This window comes from Eurypyga helias, unplaced genomic scaffold (genome assembly GCF_000690775.1).
Source record: "Eurypyga helias isolate BGI_N326 unplaced genomic scaffold, ASM69077v1 scaffold19442, whole genome shotgun sequence".
Lineage (NCBI taxonomy): Eukaryota > Metazoa > Chordata > Aves > Eurypygiformes > Eurypygidae > Eurypyga > Eurypyga helias.
Window position 1 is genome coordinate 18,592 of NW_010235523.1, and position 17,920 is coordinate 36,511.

General features: G+C 50.8%; 1 protein-coding gene across 1 annotated transcript in view; it reads left to right on the forward strand.

The window, feature by feature from the left end:
* Positions 1-17,920, forward strand: part of ADCK3 (aarF domain containing kinase 3) — a 30,472-nt gene that overhangs the window by 8,370 nt on the left and 4,182 nt on the right. Inside the window, exons 4-10 of the mRNA XM_010146792.1 lie at positions 2,797-2,871; positions 9,329-9,451; positions 13,284-13,369; positions 14,149-14,289; positions 15,434-15,515; positions 16,714-16,807; positions 17,622-17,763. Coding sequence (XP_010145094.1) covers positions 2,797-2,871; positions 9,329-9,451; positions 13,284-13,369; positions 14,149-14,289; positions 15,434-15,515; positions 16,714-16,807; positions 17,622-17,763 — 743 coding nt within the window. The remainder of the gene's footprint in view (positions 1-2,796; positions 2,872-9,328; positions 9,452-13,283; positions 13,370-14,148; positions 14,290-15,433; positions 15,516-16,713; positions 16,808-17,621; positions 17,764-17,920) is intronic.

Genomic DNA, 17,920 nt, shown 5'->3' on the forward strand with positions numbered 1-17,920 from the left:
AACGGGTGCTGGAGAAGCCTGGAAAATGTCTGAAGAGGCACTCTGCTGGTATAAATCCAAGTGGCATTTTCCAGGCCTGAAGTTATCTGTCTATGTAAAGTGCAACGTGCAGGAGTGACTTTCTGGAGGTGTGTGGGGAATGTCGATTTCCAGGGTGCTGTATTGTGGCTATTCCGTGATGCTGGAAATGGGCCCGGAATAATTAATCTTGGAGGAAATACTCGTGTTGCAGTTAAGAAGGAAGGATGGGATGTCAGGGGTGGGTTGGGCAAGGTGGCCCAGAGTAGGAGAGCCATTTTCTACAGCAGTGCAGGTTCTCTGGAGGGTTGGTTTGTTCCTGGGAACAGGAACAGCGTGTTCACGATCACCAAACATTCCTCTCTTCATCCTCCTTTTCCAAGCTTTCACTGCTGAGCATGCCATAAGGTATGGATACCCCTTGGATCAATCTGGGTCAGCTGTCCTGGCCCTGTCCCCTCCCAGCCTCTTGCCCATACCCACACTCACTGCAGAGTGGGGAAAAAGGAAAAGCCTTGACGCTGCGTGAACTGTGTTCAGCAACAGGTAAAGCCTTGGTGTTACCAGTGCTTAGTCACAAATCCAACATGCAGCACGGTAATGGCTGCCGCGGAGAAAATTTGCTTCTGTCTCAGCCAGAGACTGAGCACAAGTACTGCTGGGTACCAACAGCATGCACCTAGACCACAGTCTACAATACGGTTTAGTTCAGACGCTCAACTGCGTACGGCCAACATTTGCCTGGAGTCTGAGCTTGCCTGTGCTGATGTAAACCCCAAGCTGCTTTGGAGCATGCTAGGACTTCTCCAGCTTTGTTCTGGAAGACAGAGTTCCTGGTTCCTAGTTGCTTGTTTGCCTTTGAAGTGGTTTGTGTCTTAACAATGGAAGGAGATTAGAAACCTCAGATAAGTTATATATGAGGTGCAGGCAGTAAATCTCAGTAGTGAACATAGAGCCCTTGGAAGGAGATGCAATGTGTTTAATTTGGAGCCCGTTACTGCCAGCCCGGTTCAGCCTAGCTGTTAATGACTGAGCTGAGTTCCAGTGGGGAGCGTTGCTTTGGAGATGGCGGAAGTGGGCTCGAGGCCAAGAGAAGTGCTCAGTGAGTGGTATCCAGTCTACGAAATCACCTCTTGTTGATGAGATTCCCATCTTCTTTGGCTTCCCATCTGGCTCAGTACTGTCTGCACCAAGGTACTGTGTTAGATGTGGGATTGGATTGGACATGCCCGTACATCTGCATTTTAGTAGATACTGTTTATGCCATGTTTGAAAAGTCTCTTTTGCTTTGTTCTTGTGGAGTCTAGGGATATTCTTCTCATTTTGTTCAGGTAGTAAAATCTCTGGAAACTTGCCCAGTGGTCATGCATGGCTTGGCACTGTTGAAGGGTCTGCACAAGGTGGCTAGTAACAGCAGGCTTCCTTAGGCTTATATTTTAAGTATCAGAATACTAAAATCACAGCATCCTGTGAATGGGTTGGATGTGTAAGAACTCACTGTGCAAGACGAGGTTCATCTTGAGTGCACCCAGGCTTCCCCGCTTGAGACCACAAAGTGTGTGCGCTCGTGTCCTCCCACCCACATGCACGAAACGCCACGTGCTGGTCGGCTGTGCTTCCTTTGTGCTGACTCTGTCCCCCGGTTGTTTTCCCTGGGAAGCTGTCCAGTAGCGCCTCAAGGAGGGTGCTTGGACAACCTCCACACCCAGTACTGCTAGCAGTAAGGTGTGGCAGGAGGCACCAGATCTGGTTGCCCATGCCAGTTGTTATCCAGAAAAAATAAATATTTTGAAATTGGGAAGGCAGCGAGATGTTTGGCAGTATGGAGTAGATCTGTGACTCATTATATCTTCGGTGGCTTTGGTTAGGTTAGTGGAGGCAGATAACACTTCTTTGTAGTCGTAGCTTAATCTGTGGCCATGAGATAAGACCCTGGGATTCTCAGCTTGCGAGGGTGATAGCGTGCGTGTGCTGGTTTGAGTTGGGGTGGGGTTGGTTTTCCTCATAGTAGCTGGTATGAGGCTGTGTTTTGGCTGCGCTGAGATGAATATTGATAACACACTGATGTTTTTATTGTTGCTAAGGGATGTTTCTGTTAAGTCAAGGACTTGCTCAGTTGCTGATACCGCCCCTGTGTTCCCAGCTTCTGCTCTACACTAAGATTGCAGGTCACAACACTGCTTGCATGAAGTGGGCCTTAGGAGAAATGTGTTTCAGTTCATCATGGCCAGCGAGCCTGTGGAAGTCGAGGACAGCTGATGAGCACAGATAAACCTGACTGCTCGGACAGGGTGGTCAGAGCCTTGAACTCCGCTGGCAGTTGCTTAATCCAAGTACAGTTTTGCTTCCCCCTGCTGCAGTGGCATGGTGGAGGGTGAGGGTGATTCTGTTCTTTCCCAAGAGTTGTACTTTGAGAACCACGTTTGTGAGGTTATTTTTCTTCCCTTCTAAACTCCACGATTTGAGCCTACAGCAGGAGCTCAGCCAGAGCATGGAGCGCTCAGTAGCACCCCTTGGCGTGCTTTGAGAGCCGGATGTCCCAGACAGGCCTAGCCTACGATGCCTGGCTGGCGTGCTGGGCTGAAGTAGTACAGGAAAACACTGTGCAGCGTCTGACTCGAAGATGACTCTGTGGCAAAAGCCAGGATGTTCTGATCAGGCTGCTTTGCTGCTGCGTATCTGACCATGTGCCATAATGTTAATTACAAAAAACGCCTCTGTATGTGGCTCAGAAGGCTTTTTCATACTGACCTGGGTCTTTTTCTCCTTATTTTAAAGGACTAGCTGTTGGTCTTGGCATTGGGGCGTTGGCTGAAGTTGCAAAGAAGAGCCTTAGACCCGAGGAACGCAATGGTAAGCCCTTTCTGCTTCCTAGTTCACCGCCCCTGCAGTGATGCAGAGGTAAAATGTTCCCCGAGTCCTACCTGGCCATGTCGTGGTGGCTTCCTTCTAAGCTTGTGTTGGTAAAACATGGTGGTACTGAACGGTTGTGTGTGGGTGAATGGCTTAGGGCACAGAAATGACAGGGTGTTCTTTCCTAGAAAACACGAGGTTCCTCTAAAGCTTATGGCTCCGTTGACTGACTTATCCAGGAAAAGCTTTGGTGGGACACTGCAAAATGCAGAGTTCTTTGTACAGTTACTGCAGGCTGTTCTGGCCTTCAGCTGGTCTCTCTGGCTTGGCCAGAACATTTGTGAACTGACAAAAGGGTTAAGCACTTGCAGCCAGAAGTAAAAATGAAGTCAGCTTGTTTGTGGTTCAAAAGCATTGCTTTGAGCTCATGACAACTGCTGTGTCCTTGTGACTTCACTCTGTGGCTAGGAGTATTCTACTACAAGGCTAGCTGTGTCTTCCCCTTGGTTGTCTCTGGGGGTGGGGGAAGGATGGAGGCTGAGATAGTGTGAACCTCTATTCCAGGAGGTACTGAAATTTGGAGGGGAGAACACCCTAAAAAAACCCCAACCAACCAAAACAAAAAACCCATCCCAGCAGATAAAACATGTTCCCTGGCTGGGGGGGACAGGGTAGGGCAGGGGTTGTGTGCCACCCAGGACACTCCTTGCTAATTCCTGCATGTCTGTATTCCCTGTGCAAGCAGACGATGCAGAGCAGCCCAGCAGAGAAAAAGGATCCTTGGCAGAGAGCTGCTGTTTCTGTGCATGACCCAAGGTGTTTGAGGCTGGGTGGGTTTCTTTGCTTTGACTTAAAAAAACATGTGTTTGGGCAAACACAGCCCAGCCTGCAGAGGATCCTTGAGGGCATTTGCTTTTGGTGCTTGTGGCGTTCGACAGGTTGTTCATACCCGTTGGAAGCTGATGATTTGCTTTGCTTTTCGCAGAGGAGGAATTGCACAACTGTTGGTATTTCTCTGCTTGCCAGATTATTTTCTAATTGGACACACCCCAGAGTAAAAACATGAGCTTGTAGAGCTAAGAAGTTTGAGGGAATAACATGAGCTTTGTTTCTCTTTCTTACAGCATGAGAAAGGATTGATTATTTTTTTTTTTCCTTTGGAGGGCAACAGACACTTTTTCCTTGCGATAAAGCAATTGCACCTCTAGAATTTTCTTGCTAGGGAAACTGTTTTCCTGTGTAACTACAGCTTGGTGCCAGAAGCCCGCTCGACAGTCTGAGTCATGCTTGGGGAAGAGTGATTGCCTTCAGCAAACCTTGATTAAAGAGTAAAGGCAGTGAGAACTTCCGACTTCGATGCTAAGCAGGGGAGTTAAAAAATTACTTGGCTCTTATTTTCAGCTGTATTCCTTTTGTTCTTGCTTCCCCCCTTGCTGTCAAGTCTGCTTAGAGAAGAGTTCAGAGCAGTGGTTACACTGCAAAGGAGGAGGGGTAGTGGGGCTGAGAATGGGCCAAGAGCAGCAAATATGGAGGTGAGGCAGTAGTAAGACTATTTTGGCCCTCCTCTTGGAGCTTCTCAGGCCAAGGATGCAGGAGAGTCTCCAGGTGACTCAGCTACAGCCTTCAGCTAGTGTCCTTGGATGTTTTCACAGGACTCCACAGTAAGGCTCCATGGATGAGACCTCCCTCCATGGGTTCTGTTGCCACAGAAATATGTGGCAGAGGATATGTACACAGTTCTGAGTCCAAGATCCCATTTTCTTACTGTTCTTCTAGCAGGACCAGCCTTAGCTGTCCTTGGGGGAAAATCTCTTGATGTAGGTACCTCTAGATTTCTTTAAAAATACCTCTGCAGCCCTGTAACGATCTCAGCTTGAGGGGTTTGTGTCCAGGTTTTCTGGCTGCCAGCACCACAAGCTCGAGTGAAGACTTGTCGGAGAATGACATATTGTCCTGTTCTCTGGAAGCTGGTCAAGGATGTCTTTTCTTCTCTCCCCACTGCTGCAATATTAATAGTAACTTGTTGACACTTCAGCCTTAAACAAGTGGGTTGTGTATATGCCCAAAGGCATGCCTAAGGATTTCACGCTCTCCCTGGCATCCAGGAGTGATGGGAAAGAGCCTTCTCTTGGCTACCCTCCTCTTGTCCGTTCAGTACGAATGAAAGTGTCTTCACCCCTTTGACATGCAGCTAGCAACACTGGTCCTCCACTCAAAGCGACATGCCGGGAACTCGAGCTACAAGTGAGACGAGTAGCATGGCATGTACTTCTTTCCATGGCTCTTAGCAAATGGAGGGACCACACGCCTACTCTCCTGTGCGTTCCCTAGCAACTGTGCTGGTGCTGATCCATCTTTTCCTGCTCCATTTCCCCATCCTTGCTTAGTAGCCACAGGTCCCTTCCTTTCTCTCTGCCCCGGGGTGTCTCTGCTTCCAGAAACAATTATCTACTTAAGGGATTTACCACAGGGAAAAAAAAATGTGGTGCAAGAGTTGGAATTTCTCCATCCAAGCTTGGTGTCCTGGACATAACTTCTTCCCCCTGTCATATTCCTGTGAGTTGGTGCAGGAGGTTGTGCATTTTTTTTGGTGTTTTTGTAGTGGTTGGGCTTGAGGGCCTAATGCTGCCTTCTTTAAGTTCTTTAATAGGTGGTTTGGTTCATCTTAATCTCTTAAAGAGGATGGTTGTACTTGATTTCCAGTGAGAATTTTCTTGGTAGGCTGATGTAGGTGATTAACTAGATGATCTTTAAGGTCCATTCCGACCCAAACGATTCTGTGATTAAAAATAACCATCTTGGTCATTGGTGACCTTGACGGCAGTCTCGGTATTCATGTATCTAAAGCGTGAGGCTGACGCGGGGCGGGAATGGGAGGGTAGAATAAACTTCCAGGAATAAAAATAAGAGCGCCCAGATAAATAGCTGCCACTGCTAGTAACGAGGCTCTGGGTTCAAGGTCAACTTTATAACTTACTAATGACCTGCATCGGGCCCCGCTGCTGGGCGCTGCGTGAACGCCAGGCCGGGCAGAGCCCCCGGGGGCTGGCAGCTGGCCTGGGTTTGAACATAGGGTGGTTTTCTTCTGCAGAGGAATAATGCAGTCTCCTCGAGCTGACAGTCTGAAGTGCTTACGCAAAGTTCTTGACTTTTTCCTCGCCCCAAAGTTTGTGTGGCAGACGGTCCTAAAACCAAATAGACACAAAGTCCAGTGGCTTGTTCTCTGTTTGACAGCACAAAGGAGGTGGAAAAGCAGTGATGCAGCTGAGATGCGCACAGATTTGGAAGGGTTCATGCTGATTCTGGATTTGGAAAGGAAAACGTGTGTCAAGCATGCCTGAGGACCTCTGCTTCTGCTGTGGAAGAGCTGACAGGCTCCAAGAACTGTGGCTACAGGAGCCTTCATTTCTGAGGGCTCCTTGTCAGAACTTGTATAGATGTGATTTCTGTTTGCCTTTCTGAATTTCCTTAATGAAATAATTAAAAAAAAAAAAAAAATTCAAAAAAAAAAGCCCCTTTGTGAGCTTAAGACCAGGAGGAAATAATGTGTAGCATCAAAAAGTGCCAGCCATTTTGGGTAAAAATGTTAACTAACTGATAACTGGCTTATTTCTTCATGAACTTGTGCTCGTTTTATCCCCACTGGCTCCTTCCCACCTAGTCTGGGAAGCCTGTATCTGTTTTCTCTCCACTTTCCATTTACATAATCCTGCTTTTGACTCTTGCTTTCAGGTCACCTTGTTCATGCCCATTTTTAGCAAAGTACATAAACAAGCAACGGCCGATCCTGTGTGGTGGGGCTGCCTGGGGATCAGGTAGTGCCCCTGTGGGCTTGACTTCAAAGAGGAATGCTCTGGGAGAAGAGGGTGGGGAGTGTCTGTGTTTGGCTCTCGCTCTGATAAGGCTCTTGTAAAAATTGTCAGGGTTCATCGGCTTCTGGAGGTGACTTCAATCATTAACTCACTCCTTTATCCCGCTGCAGACTCTCAGGCGGATGTTTTTGTGTGCAGGTAGTGTGACGGTCGGTAAGGCTTTGATTTGGTGCTTTCCCTAGCTCCTGTGTGCCTGATGGAGCTCACACAATGGGCTAGTTGCTCATCATTGCTAGGGACTCGGAGTTTTCCTGAGGGACCGTTGAGATGGGATCGTTGAGAGCCACAGCTCTGTTAGATGGCTTCAAGCATTCCACTCTCCAGAGCTGGCTTTTCAAGTGGGCAAAGCCAGATCCTTCCGCCCTGGGCAGCCCTGCCTTATTCAGTGTCTCGGACTCCTTACATCCAGGATCCAGAGCAAAGTGTGCTCTGAGGATTGCTGTGTGGTGCACATGGTGACTTCTAGGCCCTTCCTCCTTCTCTGCATCTTGCTTTCAAGAGCAGGATAGTTATCCTGTGTACTCCCTCCTGGCGTTTATATTCCTCTCTCCTTTTCACATGCATTCTTTACCTAGGACAGGGATTTGTATGGATACCTGTCCCACATGCAGTGCTGTCTCGCTGCTCTCCCACAACACAGGTGAAGGGGAGGGCTCAGGGGCAGGGCAGTGCTTGGCACCTCTGTGCACTGCCAGCGGAGAATTTGGTGGCATCGCTTCCATAGGGAAAGCTGTGTAAGCAAGCCGACTGCTTGCAGGGTGCCTGTCAGATCAGTAACATGCTGAGCACCTCGACGGTTGTAACAGGTTGTGTGAGCCACCCGGAGTTAGATAGCAGCTACTTCAGTCTGACTCTCGGTTCTTCTCCGTGGCCAGTCTGAGCTCCCTCCCTGGGAGCCAGCTGGAGACGGAGGGGATCTCTTCCTGCTGTAGTCGCTACTGGACACACCACTTGCTGGAGATCTTCAGGGCTGTTGCAGCCTCTGTGACTTCTTGTACTTGGTGGGGGGCTTCAGCTGTTCAGTCCTTAGTACCCTTTCCTCTGAAGCAATGAAAAACATGACAGAGCTCCAAGATCAGTGTCTGAGCTGTGGGCCCTGCAGCCTGGCTGCAAGACCTGACCTTCCTCCTGCTTGGCTTTCCAGCAGCAGGAGCTGATCTGCAGCCCCGAGAGAAGCCTGCCTGCCCCCTCTGCCCATGCTCTGCTGGCCATCGCCCTGGAGATGGAGCTCTGGGTTGCTTCTCCCAGAGGGACCACAAAATGCAATCAGGGTCTCCTTCCCTCCCCCTTTAGAAAACAGAACGGTGGAGGGGAGGTGCTGGTGCCGCAGAAACCCCTCGATGCGTGCTTGGGAGAGCGGCACTGGTGTGTAGATGGCTGCAGTGGCTACTTAGTGAGCCTGTCAGGCACAAGGCTTTACCTGTTCTTGGCGACAGGAATGTGTGTGTTTGGGTACGTCTGGGGCCTTGTTTTCTGCACAGGCAGCTGCTTGTGTGGCTGCTGATGGGCCTAAGGACACAAGGGTTTGGTCTCCTTCCCGCATGGCCTCTGTGTGCAGCCAGAACAGCCACTAGCTATGCTGATACGCTCTGTCTAAAGGCAGCATCTCTCAGCAGTGAGCTGCCCAGAGGAGCGTGGTGAGGACGCTGTGCCTGTGAGGATATAACAGGGAAAAAGGTTGGCCATCTTGCCAACAGGAATTAGGTTCCCTTCCAGCACAACTGTCCAAGAAGAGCATGCTATCACAGGTGAGAAGTCCAGCAGGAGCTCTCCTGTGAGGACTGTCTCCAGATCTCCAGCCTCCCTGGATTCGATTAGCTTGCTTAACCTCATCAAATTCAGTCTACTGCTTTTGCAAAAAGATATTTGCAGCCGTGGTGTTTGGGGTTACGGTGTTGGGCAAGTTTGTTTTGCCCATGCATCAGGTGATGGTAAGTTTTTGGTTAGAGAAGAATGTCACCATGGACTTGAAGATGTGAAGGTTGTCTCTGCTCTCTGCAGATGCCCAGTGCAGGCTCTGGATGTGCAACTGCACAGCGACATCTCTTTATGTATGAATCCGTGTTTCAGGCGAGAATTACTGGGTATGAGAAAGGTTTGGTGCTGGTGTGGAATCCCTGCTCCCACCCTAAGGAATGCCAGAGTGTTCTCAGTCTATCCCAGCATACTGCCAAAGATTTGGCAATCCTGCCTTGCTGTGGCTTGTGCCTACTGCTCTTCTGAGGCTATGGCTACGCTGCAGCCTGCAGCATGGGCCTTGGGAGGCCTTTACGCAGTGCTTTGGGCTGAGCTAGCTGGCACAGCGAGTTCAAGCCCCGAGGCCTGCCCAGGATCCTGGGCAGTTTGCACAGCCTCTGTGGATGTCTGTGCTGCTGTGACTTGCTGCTGCCAGCCCTCAAGCCAGCAGTGTCAAAGTTGGCCCAAGTCACATGTGTGCAAGCGCAGTCCCTGCCCCTGGGTTGCAGTGAGTGTAGTTCCAGTCTGATTTCTCCAGGGAAGGGCAAATCTGCTGAGTACAGACTCTCACAATGGATCGAGCTCGCTGAGGTCAGGGTGCTCTTCATCTGTCCACTCTCTCCCCTCAGGAAAGAAAGCGGTGATGGATTCCAGCCCGTTCCTGTCGGAGGCCAATGCGGAAAGAATCGTGAGAACTTTGTGCAAGGTCCGGGGAGCAGCGCTGAAGCTGGGACAGATGTTAAGCATTCAGGGTAAGTGGTAGTGTAGGTCCTCGGCCATCTTCCTTGGCAGCGCTGCCGGAGGAGGCGCTGGGGGGGCAGTTGATATCTTGTGATACGTGGTCAGCACTCTGCAGTCAGTGTCAAGTGAATGTGGAGGGACTAAGCAAGTGGCTTTCTCCTGTGAGAGCAGTGATGGAGATATGCCTGATGCAGTTCAGTTGATATGCCTATTCCCAGAATGACATAACTAGACACATGCAGTACATACCGCCGCTTTCCCAATGCCCCTGCTGTGTCAGGCACCCAAGTGAAACTGGTTGAAAATAAGGTGATGTTCTGTATGAATTTTAGTGGCTGCATTAAAAGTAATTATTGAGAAGCAGCGCTATGTCACACTGTGCACAGGTGTCCTGCTGAGGAGGAGGAGGAGAAGACCAATGCAATCCTGTTCTTTATTCGCCAGAAGCGGTCAAGGTTACACCGCAGCCCTCTCCCATTACACCGTGTTTATGGTTTAGGTGCTTTGTGGGCACTGAAGCTTTGCTGGGAAGGCCAGCACAACTGATGAGTCTTGTCAGGTAGAAAACACTTGTTTGCATCTTGAGGAGACTTCAAGCTGGTACTTACTCTGCTGGGCTCTGATGTGGGTGACAGCAGGTGAAGGCATGAGGGACATGGGTGCCTGCCCTGAAGTGCTGGGTTACTCCTGGAAGATAGCAGGTGTGCTGAACTCAAACCTTATCTGGACCTGTCCATTTTGCCTTCCTGCCCAACTTGATAAGGGAAGGAAAGAACCAGCCAAAAATAGCTGTTACGCTTGTGTGGAAATAGCTTTCGAGATGTCACTGAAACTGAGTCAGTGTCTGAGTGTTTGAAGTACTCGGCTTGCTTGGCTTGTTCTTCTACTTGAATTTTTCTAGGTGTTGACTGATGAGGCAGGATCTAGTATTGTATTAAATATCTTGGTCTAGCCAATAAAGGAGGACCAGCTCCCTGTTCCAGAGAGCCCTGAGCGTGGCATTTCATCGTTCTTCACTTGCTAACGGCTCGTTTAGGGTGCATGCCGGGCTGATGGCAACACTAGCAAAGCGAGGTGGGAGGCAGCAGCTGCTCTGTCGAAGGCTGCTGCCCGCGTGCTGTTTTCTCACCCTCTGGGAACTGCGAGGTGCCAAAGGCAGCTGGGTCGCGGTGTGGATCCAGGAGGAGCTCTTGTGCTCCTTCCCTTCTGTGGAAAGCGCCTCTGGTATGTGGGGAGAGTGAGCCATGTCTGGAAATGGCCTCTGAAGTTAACGTATCTGCCATAGGTGGGGATGAATTTAAAATTCTTCAGGCACTATTGAGTTACACCTAGTGTGTGGCCAGAGCCTTGTCACAGCTGCCCTAGGCTGGGGTGTGAGTAAAGACGGAGTAGCTGTGAAAGGCCAGCTCTGAGGAACAGAAATGCTCTGGATTGTTGTCCCTTGCCTGCTGTCTCCGCATGTTGCTGAGCTCTGGCAGGAGGGTTGGATGCTTGCCAACTGGCTTCGTTTGGGAGACAAGGACGTACCAGCCTTCAGCAACCTCAGTGGTGCTGTTGAGCCCTCATTTGACTCCTGAGGGGAGTGCGGATGCCGAAATGCCTGGTGAGAACACAGGCCCCTGGTACCCCTGCTGAGGGACAGTTGTGGTGAAGTCAGTCAGACACTCCCAGCAGCGCAGAGTGTCTGGTTCTTGGGCTGGCTGTTTGGGTGCCACTTCACAGACTTCCCTGTGGCCTGGTGACTCTCTTGAATTGGCTTCTATTAACAGGGATGTGTGCTAATTGAGCACAGGGGCTCTGTGTTGCCTTGTCCAGGTGCAGCTGAGCATCTCTGAGCTAAACCACCCAGAAGTGCCAAACCAATGTCCTTAAAAACCCTGCTGTCTTCTTCAGGGAGTCAATGGATTTGTTAGGGACCCACATCCCTGGAGGTCATGCACAGAAAGGATGCCACGGGCCCAAAATCAGCCTGTGTTCTGGTGCGTGGGTGCTGGGGGATGTTGGGAAGGCAGCTACGTTTGTCAGTTGAGGGTGGCCTGCCTTGCCTCTTGCTTTGTGTTTCCTTCTGGTAAGGCCTCGTCAGGTCACCACAAAGAAACCTCATTCAGCAGCGTGTTGTAAGGCTCGTTTTGTCAGAGCCACCCCTGCAGCGGGACTGACTTTCACCGTTGCTGCTGAGCTTCCGTACAGTCAGCCTGGACTTGCGGGTTTCTTGGCCGTTCAGCGTTGCACTAGCAAACATAGTGGTGGTCAAGCGGCCCCAGATAAGAAAGCCCCCTTGGACCAAATGTTTTGTGGATGTCAGCAATAAGCAAAATAACAGAAATTGATCCTAAATGCCTGTGGCAGACCCTGGTACCTTTACACAAATGGCTTCTTGGGAGCAGCAGTCACTCTAGCGAGGCCTGCTCTCTCTGCACAGCCATCCTGGGAGGAGCACGGTGGCCCATACCTTCGCATACCCCGAGAAGAGTTGCTGCAGCATTCAGCAGCTTGGCAGCGACACACCATTGATGATGCAGCCGAAGTTTCTGTCAGTGTTTAGAATGTGCCAGGAAAGGCAGCGTTTAGCCTTCTTGGGGGTTTATAACATCACAACGGGAGTTTCACTCGCTGTTCCTGCACAGCCTGTTCATCACCGACCCGTACTGACCACAGGATCTCTTCTTAAACTCCTGTTGATGCCCAGTGAGGTTTTGTTAGTACTTTTAAATGCTGCTCATGGCTTCGGTGGGAATTTCTAAACCATGTTGAGTGTTCATGTTGTGTCTCTGTGTTAGTAACTCTTCCTTGCCATCCCTTTCCACCCCTCTTCCCAGGACAGCGCTCCCAAGGTACCTGTTACGTGCTCCCTGGGATAGACTCGCGGTTGCACATGCATCTGTAAATGCAGAGGAAGGATGGATTTTGACAGGAATGTCGTGTGTGTGCAGGCTCGGTTCTTGAGGTTAAGGCTGGTAGCTGGACTCTTGTCCAGTGTTGGGAGAGCAGCAGACAAATCGAATTCCTCCGTAAGCCTTTGACATGAGAAGTTTGCCAGAACTGGTGGCTTTTCTCTGGGCTGTCATAGAAGCTTTTGCTCAAAGGAGAGGAATAATCTTTCACAATGCCCCTACGACTCCCCTTTCTTATGAGTGTGAATATTTGCTTGCTAAATCCTTCTGACTCTTAAAATAACTTACTTTTGGCTCAGCTGTGTTTTCTTCTGCCCACTTGCAGCTGCTTTGCATGTGGGTAGTTTTTTGATGCTGAATCCTGATTTCTCAGAGTTCAGTACTTGTGTAAGTGGTGCTTTACCATTGCACAGCTTTCTGAAGAAGCTGCTGCCCCTTAAACTGGATCAAACCACGGCATGGACCTGGGAGTGTTGGGCTGCCTCTCTGTTCCTTCTGTGCCCTGTGTTTCCATGACGCAGTGTCCTCTCCTAGACCGAGTGCCGTACTGCCGTCGGCAAGAAGATGGGCTCGTGGCTGACGGGCTTGTGGTAGTTGGGATGGGGTGCCCAGAAACTGTCTCCTGTGGTAGCAGGGGGGTAGCTCAGGAGATATTTGGGTAATACGCAGTTTTTTTGCAAGAGTGAAAAGGAAGGAGGAGCTTTTCCCCTTTTATTTTGCTACGTGTGCGCAGGACTTGCGTGGCTCATTTCTGAAGGTGTGATGCCCCAGGTGCTGCTTCTGGGTATGACTCATTTCTGAACTAGAGTTATTTCCAAAGCCTTCACTGGGGTGCACCTGGGGGCAGGACAGCCTGGCTCCTCTGACCGCAGGCGCGTGTTCCTGTCCACGCTGCGGAGCTGGAGAACGGAATGCCTGCACTGACTGCCGTCTGCTTTTCCCTTGGCAGATGATGCTTTCATCAACCCCCATCTCCAGAGGATTTTTGAGCGTGTACGTCAGAGTGCTGACTTCATGCCGATAAAGCAGATGATGGTGAGGAATATTCCTTCCTGCTTTCTCAGGGGGTTTTTAAGAGTATTCTTTCAGGAGTGCTGTATATTTTCAATTGTGGGAAACATCTGATTCCTCCTCTCAATTGCCCTGCCTTTTTTCTCCAAAACATGGAAGCTCAGCTCTAGACAGAGGGGAAAAATGAAGCAAACTAAGTTTTGCTTTCCCCAATGTAAGTGTTCTCTCTTTCTCTCTACCTCCCTCTCTAAATTAAGATGGGAAGGGAGGTGCAAAAGGAATTGCACTACTTACCTTCTGAAAGACACTGAGCAGAGCCAGGACTTAAATACGGCACCCTGGCAATGTGGCAAAAAAGCTGTTGAAGCAGGCTGTGATGATTAATTGTCAATAGTACTTTAAAGAGAGTCGCTCCTGCATGTCTGGGTTGCTTCTGTTCAGCCTGGCAGCGTGATGAACGAGGAGAAATGCCTAACTCCTTACTCATTTTCTGGAAGATAACAAGTGGCACCAAAAAGGGGACTTTTGTATTGCTAAGGCAGTGGTGGTTGTGCTCTCTGTCCTTTAGGCCAGAGCAACAGCCTGAGAGATGTGCTCAGCATCTCTTCAGCACTGGGGCAGCACTGTGCTGGACCCCCTCTCGCGATGGTGTGTATCGAAGGGAGGGCAGTCTAGAAAGCAGGGGGTGTAGGTACTCAGAACTACTGTAGGCTGTGGACTCACCTTAGAGAAATGTGATTTCCAGTAGCAAAAAATCTTCAATCTTTGCTTCCCTTACCCTGATCCTTTCTTTTTATTTGTAGAAAACTCTGAACAACGATCTTGGCCCCAACTGGAGGGATAAACTGGAGTCCTTTGAAGAACGCCCCTTTGCTGCTGCTTCAATTGGTCAGGTTCACCTGGCACGCTTGAAAAATGGGAAAGAAGTTGCCATGAAAATCCAGGTGGGCATTACAGACCAGGTTTCTCTCTTGTCTGTGCCCCATAGAGGGATGGGGGGAGCTGCATAAGTATGTTTACTGCTAGACAGATAAGAAATGTTTCAATGTAAGTGAAAACTTGAGTCCAGCAATAGTTTACCTAGTACAAGTACAAGGGAAAGACAAAAATCCATGTGCAGTGTGTTTTATATCCCAAGGGATTGTGGTCTATTGCTGACTGAGCTGGGTCCCAGACAAAGCTGGTCATCTGGCTGGTGTGTTTTGTATAGTGGGAAGACTTTAGGCACAGTATGGAAGGGTACGGGTGTCTTTTTGTGTCCAAAGTACTCCCTGAAGGTAGGCCAAGGCCGTGGCAGCAGAAAGTAACCCTGTGGCATCAGCACATGTTGTGCTGCACAGCAGTGTAGGCCAGTTCCCTTTGTGACAGACAAGGTGAGGAGGAGGCACCTTTGACAGGACTAGGCTGGGCCCTCATCGCTTGCCCCACTGCTGTGTCCCAAATACTCAGGGGCTGCCAGTGGCACATCCTTCCAGCCATGGGAGGGAAGGAGCAACTGCCATAGTTGTTGTGGGATAGCAGCTTTCCAATACCTGAAGGGGCTACAAGGAAGCTGGGGGGGACTTTTTACAAGGGCCTGTAGTGACAGGACAAGGGGTAACAGGATTAAACTGAAAAAGAGGAGGTTTAGATTAGATATCAGGAAGAAGTTCTTCACAGAGAGGGTGGTGAGGCCCTGGAACAGGTTGCCCAGAGAAGCTGTGAATGCCCCATCCCTGGAAGTGTTCAAGGCCAGGCTGGATGAGGCTTTGAGCAACCTGGTCTAGCGGAAGGTGTCCCTGCCCATGGCAGGGGGTTGGAAGTAGATGGTCTGTGAGGTCCCTTCCAACCCAAATGGAAGGGTCCCTGTCAGAAGATCTGAACAAGCCATTCTGGTTGCACAGAGCTGCAGCCTAGCCTGGCTACCTGTCCCCTGGTTTAGATGCTGGGCTTAAAATAAGCTTTTAGAAGGGGTGTGTGTGTGGCTGAGGTATGCCCTGGTTCATTGCTGGGCTGCAGGTGGCTGTGGTGTGGGGGTCTGTGGGTGCTGAGCTCTGCACAACCGGGTTACCTAGTCTCAACTCTACCCTCTCCTATTCTGTCCTGCAGTACCCTGGAGTCGCCCAGAGCATCAACAGTGACGTTAACAACCTGATGACTGTCCTGAGCATGAGCAATATTCTCCCAGAAGGTAAAAAGACAGACCCTTGGCAGGCCCCATGTTCTCACTGGTGCGTGTTGAGTTCTGCCAACCCCTTTCAAGCAGCGCGTTGCACTTCCCTCTGTAGACCAGAGGCAGGAAACAGCCTCCAAACAGTGGAAGACACCTAAGAATGGCTACGTCTGCTCAGGAGCAGATCTGCAGATAGGAGGAAGCCTGTGTTGGTCTTCCCTGGCCGTGTATATGCATGCGCCTGCCAGAGCAAGGTGCGCTTGTCTCTGCCTCCTTCATAGTGAAGGACTCGTGGGGGCTTTTGGCAAAGTACAATACCTGGGTGTACTCACTTTCGATGGCTTTCTAGGCACGAAGCATGGGCAGCATTCAGGTTAGGCAGTCGTGCTTTGTCCCTGCTATTTTCTAGATCTTGTTCTTCATGTTTCCTCTAGCCCTCCATGCCTGCTGTTCTCTGCTCTTCCCAACCAGAGTTGTGGAGAACAGTCAGACCTGGAGCTTGCTCAGTGTTCCAGCATGTTGTTAAGTCCCTTTTCCTATAGGGAATGCAGGACTTACTACTCCTTTTTTCCAAATATCTGCCTGCAGCAGCTGTAAATCTTCATGGGACTGTACAAATACTGCTTTAAGTACCAGGCTGGGTGATGACAAGGTCTGGGACTGGTCCCCGTGGTGCCTGGGCAGGGCCCTGCCAAGGCTGCTGCAGCCCCAGCTGTGTCTGGCCCGAGGAGTAGATTGCTTTTCCAGCTCCAAGACTATGACTGGACTTGGCAACTCATGCCCTGGCTACGTGCTGCTGCAGTCACTGTCTTGGTCATGCTGAGTGTTGCTGACTGGCAGCGCCTGCTCCCGGTTGTAGGATAGGGTTTGGAGCCTTTTTTGCTGCTTTTGCCTAGGCTGGGGTTTGGGTGCTTCTGCTCCTTGGTGTATGTCTGCACAGCCATGCCCATAGCAGGAACAGACAGCTTGGGCTGTGGGGTGGGAGCTGGGGGAGCACGGAGCACCGCCGTACAGGAGCTGCTGCATAGCCTTGACCTGGGATTACTCGCGGAACTTGTATCTATCTGGAGATGCGCTTGGGTTCGCTGGGGCCTCTTGTGATCTTCAGCTCAGAGCTGGCCAACAGCAGGTTGCACCTCAGCTCCGGTTCTGGGAAGCTTAGCCCCAGGGGTCCTTTCTTCTCAGCCTACCCTCTTCTCCACTGTTTGACTTCCAGGTTTGTTCCCTGAGCATTTGATTGAAGTCCTGAGCAGAGAGCTGGCTCTGGAGTGTGACTACCAGAGGGAAGCGGCCTGCGCAAGGAAATTCCAGTATGTGCACGCTGTTGCCTTCGGCCCCTCCTCTGTGTGTGTGTGTGTGTGTAACACGGGTGAGGCTGCCTAACTTCAGGGACAGTGGGGAGGTGAACGATGTGCCCTCGGATGTAGCACAGGGGAAGGGCCTGTGTCTGTGGCCTGAGCTATGCCACAGAATTACCACCTTGTCTCAGCCAGGCGTGTTTTTGGGCAGCTGGAACGTGACGGTGTATCCTTTCTCCTTCAGTGCGAGCCTGAAGTGTAAAGGTACTGCAGTAACTCCTGAGGCCACTCGTATCTCAGCTTGTTGTAAGCTTCTCCCATCCTTTAGGATTTCTAGTTTTTCACTTCAGCTCTTAAAAATTACCACCACCAGCACTGCCTGCTTCTTTGGCTTCCTGTAGCAACAGGGTCCAGACTGTGTTTACACTGAGGTTGGACCAGGGAGAGCTGCTGGAGGCTGGATGCCCCTCCTGTCCCTCTGCAGAACTGCCCCTGTGGCATTGCTGCCCTAGGGAAAGGCCTGTTTCCGCAGGTGAGGTCTGGCCCAGAATCAAAGGGGGGTGAGCAGAAGAGCCCAGTGCACCAGCCTGCACCCTCCTAAGGTCACTGCTCTGGCAGGAGACGTGACTGCAGGAGCTGCCAGCTGCTGCCAGTGACTGGCATGGGTTCTGGTGACTCGATCCCTACTGTAACTGCAGAGGAAAACATCTCCGGCAGCCTCAGCCAGGGTGTGGGGAGAGGTGGTGCGAGGGGGGCTGTGCGAGGGGTTGTGGAGGGGCCCAGCTGCTCTCGGGGCTCCTAATCTTTTCCTCTCTCTATCCCCCAGGGAGCTGCTGAAAGACCACCCCTTCTTTTATGTCCCAAGAGTAGTAGATGAGCTGTGCAGCAAGCACGTCCTGACCACAGAGCTGGTGTCTGGCTTCCCCTTGGATCAAGCTGTTGGGCTGAGCCAGGAGATACGAAATGAGGTACTGGGGGGGTGCTCTTGCTTCTGCCCGTGCTCAGAGCAGTGTGCTCGGCCTGCCTGGGAACTGGCACACCAGGGATGTGCTGTGGAAGGCAAACCCGTAGCAGTGCAAAGCTGCCTACAGCCTCTTGGAAGACTTGTGTGTAGGGGATTAAGGA